Here is a 6,476-nt window from a genome sequence, read left to right on the forward strand (position 1 = left end):
CGGGCTGCCCGAACAAAAGTAGCTCCGGGGGCGGCCGCTGCCAGACGAGGGGGCGCTCGCGTCGTCTCGGCAGTTCCTGGTGTGTCGTCGTCTGCTGCGGCACGTCGCGGCTCTGCGAGCTACCGAGGTAAAATTCTGCTGATCTCCCGTCGGGGGATTTTGACAGCGATTAAGTGAGGGTGCCCGCCACACGTAGGACGACGGGGACGCTTGAGGGCCGCGACGTCCTCTCCCCCGGCCCCCTGACGTCGACGTCGCCGTGTTTTCATCCCAGTGACCCCGTCCTGCGGCAGGTCGCTGTCTCCGAAGCGGCCCGGGGGGCCATTGCGCTGTGCCACCCGCTACACAGGGGCGCGCTTGAGCACACTCCGGACGCAGCTGCCGCGACGCTTCACAGCCGCGATGCCATATCCCCGGCTGCCATAAAAGTCCCCCGGGGGCCCCGGGACTGTTGCGCGGAGCAGCGGCGTTCGCTTGTAATGTCCGAATGCGTGTGCAAAGTCGGGCTGTGATCTACGCGTCCAGGTGCGAGTGACGTCCTATGTAATTGGGCCTCTCGTGGTCTTGATGCGCATTGCGCTGCCGAGACTGCTCGATCCGCGCGTCCGACGCAAAATCGTCCGCGGGGAGAGAGGGGGGGGGAGGGGGTCAGGCTTCGGTGATGGATGGCCTTGAGCGGGCAAACGTCAGTGATTTCTGAATATATGAGTGACGGCACTCGAATAGGATTACAAGCTACCGACAGTTGAATATATGGATAATTATACGACGGTTCTGTAGAAGAGGTAGGAACTGGAAACATTTGGAGTCGGAGGGGATGCTGAGGCTGAGAGCACGATTAGGCCTAGGCACAGCAGAGCTCGGACCCGCACGGAAACGTCGCCATTAGAGTGTCATGATTTGCATCCCTCATCTTATTTTTCCTAATCAAGGAGTTCAACTCTCGGGAGGCGGAGCCAGTTAGCTTTAAACACGCCAACGGTTCAAAACCCCGCACTGATGACTGCTGTGTTCTCGTCCCAGCAGATGACACGGAAGCAGAGGTTCTTCATGTTGGACCAGCTCGCGGTGAGAGTCTGTCTGATGAGTGTGGCAAACGGCATCCATGTTTGTTGGGAGCTTGACTAGTGTGCTAATAAGGCCAAATAAGCTTATCAGACGGATAACTGCCGGATAAATGGCTTTCTGGTTTTCCTGTGTTTTGTAAATGGTTTAGGAGACATCGTGGCAGATACATTCACGAGTGATATGTGTTAGTTGTGACTAGCAGCACGTAGGGTCGATGCACCAAGTCGAGTAAGCAACCCATCCACACCGTAGTACCTGGTGGTACAGTATAACTATACGAAAGTGAACAGGTGTTTTCAGCTTTCCGGTACAGTTTGTCGTGTTGTGATACTAGTTTCGTGCTGATTACTGTATCACAATTTGACATAATCCCCCGTATTTCAGGTCCAGTGCGGCGAGGAGTGCGTAGGCGAGCGTCCACCGCGTCCAGCACCTTTGCTGTGGTCTCCGTTTACGCTCTTGCCGTTGATACTACGCCAGATAACCATGGGCATTCAGGTACACATGGACGTAAAGCTAGCGTGTAGAAAGATTGCTCCCCCATGCACTCAGGTATTCAAGTCAGTAAATGCGCTGGAACGCACTATCCTCAGCAGGATTACTAGACACTGCAACTCTACTTGTAGGTGCGTCGGGTGCTCAAGCCGCGCGCGGCAGCCACTGCCTATGACCACGCGTCTCAGACGGAGCCGACGCCAACGGTCTGCAGCAACCCCCAGGCCCAGCAGGGTGCCAAGGCAACTGCCCCGCGCAAGAGGGTAGGTGGTCTGTACTCGCGTCTCGAAACTGAGACTCGCGTGATTTTTATTTCCGTTGAACGTATTCCGCCGATGGGTGCTTAGATTGTCATTCGTCCGTATTATGGCCTTTTGCAGACAATCTACGTGTACAGCCAAAAGCACCTGCTGACCCGCGTCTACCGCATCTTTGGCCTGCGCCATGGGACCATGATGATTGCCATCCATGATTTGGTAAGTGTGTGTGCAGTGTACAGTCCAAGTCAATTACCCAGTGACACCCGATAGTCTGACTCCTACCATCTGACACCTAACTATCTGACACCTAACAAACACGAACACGTCTGACACCAGACAATCTTGACACCTCCATCTGACTCCGAACCATCTGACCCCCTAAGGCCTTACACCTGACTCTTGACAGTCTCACATCCAAAAGACTGTCATTCAAAAGTCTGCCAGTTGACAGTGACATCCGGAAGTCTAACGCCTGACAGTCTGACACAACGACGCTCGCACTGACTGGGGGGGTCATTCGCCACTGCGCAGCTGTGGAGCTCCTTCGTGGTGTTCCTGCTGGTGCTGGCCACGGCGCACTCGCGCGAGGTGTCGCGCATCGTGGAGGGCGACATGCAGGCCCACATGGCGGAGCACGCGGCCGCGGAGCGCGCCGAGCACATGGCCGGCCTGGGCTCGGGCCTGGCCGACCAGGACAACCAGAACCGCACCTCCTTCTACATGCAGTACGTGCAGGTGGCCTACGACCAGGCGCGCAGCATGATGGCGCACGACAACAACGAGGTCAAGCTGCACACGGGGCTGCACGTCGCCACGAGTGAGTCTCCCTAAATCTCTCTCACACTCACACTATTATCGCGTAGCCCGACTGGCTCGTTCGATGTTGTTAACACCCCGCGCTCTTGCTCCACAGTGATGACCATGCTGATGGTGTTCGGCATCTCCATGGCGGGCATCGACATGATCGCCTCCATGATGCTGCTCGCCGGCGCGATGCTGGTGAGTGGTCCCTGTCCCCGTCTCATTCTCTCACTCCCTCACCCTCACACTCTCTCATATTCTCGAGCTCTCACTCTGTCACTCTCCCTCGCTCTCTCACTCTCTCTCGCTCTCTCGCTCTCTCACTCTCTCACTCACTTTCTCTCATATCACTATCTCACACTCTCTTACTCTTCTCGCAGAACGTGCGCCAGCTCATGATGCCCTGGCTGTCCCTCCGCCTGATCGAGATGCTGCTCGTGTTCGGCGGCACCCTCGTCGTGATGCTCGTGTACGCGCGGGGCATCATGCTGCTCAAGGTGTTCCTGGTGTCCCTGGCGTTGCTCGGTGAGTTGTGAGATTTGCACCCGTTACGGTTACTTTGTGCGGTAGCCAATGCATTGCATATGACATATGTCTTTGTGTGTCTGCCCGCAGCCGTGATCCTGTACCACTGGTCGGCGGCCTACTCCCTGCACGAGCACATCTGCCGCATGGAGCGCACCGGACTGGTGCACAGCACGCACAGCGCGCGCCCCATGGCCCTTAACACCTCCCTCGCCATGCTCAACACGGCGAGCTGCCCCTGCTCCTGTCCGGGCGTCCCCGGCGGCGGCGCCCAGCGCATCTGCGGGCCCAGGGTGCTGCACGGCACCGACGGCACCCGCATGGTCTGGAGCTCCGTCTACAAGTGCCAGCTGCCCGACCTCCGCGACGGCAGCGTCCTGCAGGACCTCCGCGACAGCCTCCTGGACGCCGCCTCCGCCGACAAGAACGACCTGCTGACGGGCAGCAACCGGAACCTGTCCGCCACCACGCCGCCGATGGACGGCATGCCCGTCGAACTGTTGGTGCCCATGGCGAATGTCGTCAGCAACAACAAGGAGTAGGGTGGCCGTGGCCGTGGGGTCCAGCGCGCGGCAATGGGGCAGACCCGGCCAGGAGTGGGAGTCGCCAAGAGATCAAACGATGCTTTAGACTTTCATGTCTGTGGCCGGGAGGCGGGAAGGGCGGCAGCGCGTTAGCAGCGAGTATGCAGCGGACCCAGTCGTGGAAAACTCGTCAAGAAACGACATCGACTCGACGACGTATATTCTCAACGGCGGCACAGTTCCGACCGCGTTTCTCGCTGGGGAGGCTATTTGTTTGCGCCAGGTTTTCATTTTCTCTCTAAACAAGACGGCTCTTTGTGACGACCGCGTGTTCTATAACTGTAGATGTAAGGAGTAGGCCGCGCGTTAGCAAACGGTGCCATATATTCCACTCCCGATCCTTAGGTGGGAGGTTTTAATTGTTCTACACGTCATTTAGTGGCGAGGATCATATTTAATGATTGTTGCCACTTTTCTATATACTTTGCGGCATAGGCTAATGCCGCGCCGCTTTCAGTTAACATACATTTAGCTTTAGCGATTAATTTAAAGGCGAGAAGTGTTAGTGTCTCTCCTCGCTAAAGAATAATTGCAATGAATCGCTTTAGGTGGTTTAGACGAAACTAAGAGGTGTCAGCAGCCAGTCCGCAGAGAAGACACACACTATGGTAGCAGATTCAGATGTTGTGTGCTTCTGCTCTCGTTTTGTTTTTGTTTTTTTCGAAAGAAAAATAGCAATGTCGGGTTTGAAGAATGGATCTTTTCACAAAATGAGCCACTGTGGCACCTCCCCTTTACGCGCCCCCTCCCCTTTTTCCCCAATTCTCTCTTAATTTGCGTGTTTTGCTTCCCCAACTATTTATTGGAAACCTTTCTCCAGAACTGTACAAAGTGCCCGACAGAAGACACGCACTACTTGGACTGATTTTGACAGATTATGCGATATCTTATGTTAATGTCTTCTCGTACCTGCAGAAGTAGGTTTGACGGTGTCCCCAGAATGAACGTTTCACGAGGCGACGCTAATGATAGCGCCTGTAATGCGCTGGGTAGGCCCACCCGCCAGGCAGCCATGTGACGCCGGCGGCCCGCGCCCAGCGCGGCAGGCGCGCGGGCCTCGGGCAAGAGAACATTAGACGACCAACGTTCCCTCGTGTCAACTCGGGGGACTTTCATTGTCCTTGAGGCAGACCCTAACGCGACTGACTCTTATACTCTGTTTATTTCAACAGTGACTCATTATGAATGAAAGAAGTCGTTTCGGTTTCTAGGCATGTTTACGCCAATTATACTGTTCTGTGTGTGATTTTGCACAAAATTACTGTTATTCGTATTGAAAGACATTGCATTACCCTAATGAAGATTGAGTTACTACAGAGCAAGAAGGGTGCTCACCTTGTTTTAGACTGTTAAACATTTTCAGTAAGAGTAAGATCTGTTTTTAACTAGTTTGTAGTAGGTTTATTTTTTCTCCAAATATCAAGTTTATCAGTATCTTCATGGTACACGACTTTTATGTTGGTCTCGAATGTTGGTTGCAACGACAACCGACATGTACGAAACATGCACAGAACGGCTGTGATTGCTCGATGTGATTTGAAAAGTTGAATAAGTTATGTATAATTTAGAAGTATTGATGAGTAAACTAGACCAGGTACGGACGGGCGCTCGAAGGACAGCGTAAAAAGGAGCGCAAGTTTTAAACAGCCTTGAGTTGATTTTGATTTTATGTTTATAGGAATTTCTCGCGAACGAAAGAGATGGCATGCCCGATTGCTCCCATGCAATAGTCTGAAACTGTACCGTGGAAATAATGTCCATGATTCATGTGCGGGTCTCGGATCAGCGTGCCAAAAGGACTGATTAGCTAGGTGTGCCCGTCCCCTTGTCTATATGTTTATAAAGTTTCGCTGTGAAAGAAGGAAAAGTTGTGGTCGTGCTCGTTCCGCTCAGGCCTAAGGGTTTTGTCAAGAAATACACAAGAAAAGCGTGCCAAAGTAATGTAGCAGATAGGACGGCCCTCACTTGAGTGAAATCGCCATAATGGCATTCCCTGTTTTGACACGTTCTCTATCACTTATCTCCTAAAGTGATTCAAGAAATTATCACCATCACAATACATATCTCTGCTGTAGTCCTCTTCATTTCGTTCTTCTACAAAACATCTTCAGTATATTCATTTTCAGTAGCCGAAATTTACTTTTAAACAAATGACAAATAATGTTATTTTTCATCAAGATTCCAGAACTACTGTTTTCCATATTGTCTAACCAAACTATATTTCTAGATGCTTCCACACTAAAAAGCACGTGGGTGTTTTGATCTCTGTCAGTTCCTTACGGCCCAGAGGAAGACACTCAACCTCAAACTTTTCTCTATGCTAGAAAATATATGTGTTAGTCTATCTGAACGTGTGATGTTAAAAGATAATAATGAAAATAATAAAGAAGACATGCCTACACGGTTCAAGACAAAATGAGTATCTCTTTAATCGGACCCTGCACACTGTAAGCGTCGCGTCGTTTCGCCAGAATTCCTACATTTCCAGGCAGTTGAGATGACGCCCCTCTTTGGCCACTCTGCCGCTACCGTTTGAATGCGGCGCGGTGCCACCGCTCGACGCGGTGTGGCGACCGGGCGCTAGGTGGCAGAACGGCAGCGCGGTGCAGCGCGGAGCGGACCTTGCAGCGGGGGTAGCGGCGGCTGTTGCGGATTGTTACCGACAGGGGGCGCTGCCGCCCCAAACTCTTGTGCCAGTCGTCGGTTGTCGGCCGAGCGGAGCGAGCGACAGCGAAGAAGGCGC

At 53.1% G+C, this 6,476-nt stretch overlaps 1 protein-coding gene across 1 annotated transcript; it reads left to right on the plus strand.

The window, feature by feature from the left end:
• The first annotated feature begins 48 nt into the window (after nucleotides 1–48).
• Nucleotides 49–6,149, plus strand: LOC113205610 (uncharacterized). The gene is made up of 9 exons (XM_052269864.1): nucleotides 49–127; nucleotides 1,027–1,068; nucleotides 1,453–1,566; nucleotides 1,695–1,826; nucleotides 1,944–2,039; nucleotides 2,355–2,640; nucleotides 2,737–2,822; nucleotides 3,005–3,149; nucleotides 3,240–6,149. Exons 2-9 carry the CDS (start codon nucleotides 1,027–1,029, stop codon nucleotides 3,689–3,691), a joined length of 1,353 nt encoding a protein of 450 aa, XP_052125824.1. The 5' UTR covers nucleotides 49–127; the 3' UTR covers nucleotides 3,692–6,149.
• Nucleotides 6,150–6,476: the final 327 nt, after the last annotated feature.

The sequence above is a fragment of the Frankliniella occidentalis genome, unplaced genomic scaffold (genome assembly GCF_000697945.3).
Source record: "Frankliniella occidentalis isolate FOCC.00 unplaced genomic scaffold, Focc_3.1 Scaffold105, whole genome shotgun sequence".
Classification (NCBI taxonomy): Eukaryota; Metazoa; Arthropoda; class Insecta; order Thysanoptera; family Thripidae; genus Frankliniella; species Frankliniella occidentalis.

Bases quoted from the DNA above. Each gene is read 5' to 3' on its own strand.
- LOC113205610 (XM_052269864.1), top strand. From the start codon at position 1,027: ATGACACGGAAGCAGAGGTTCTTCATGTTGGACCAGCTCGCG. The intron at 1,567-1,694 runs GTACACATGGAC...CTCTACTTGTAG, and splicing joins AGATAACCATGGGCATTCAG to GTGCGTCGGGTGCTCAAGCC. The intron at 2,040-2,354 runs GTAAGTGTGTGT...GCCACTGCGCAG, and splicing joins TGATTGCCATCCATGATTTG to CTGTGGAGCTCCTTCGTGGT.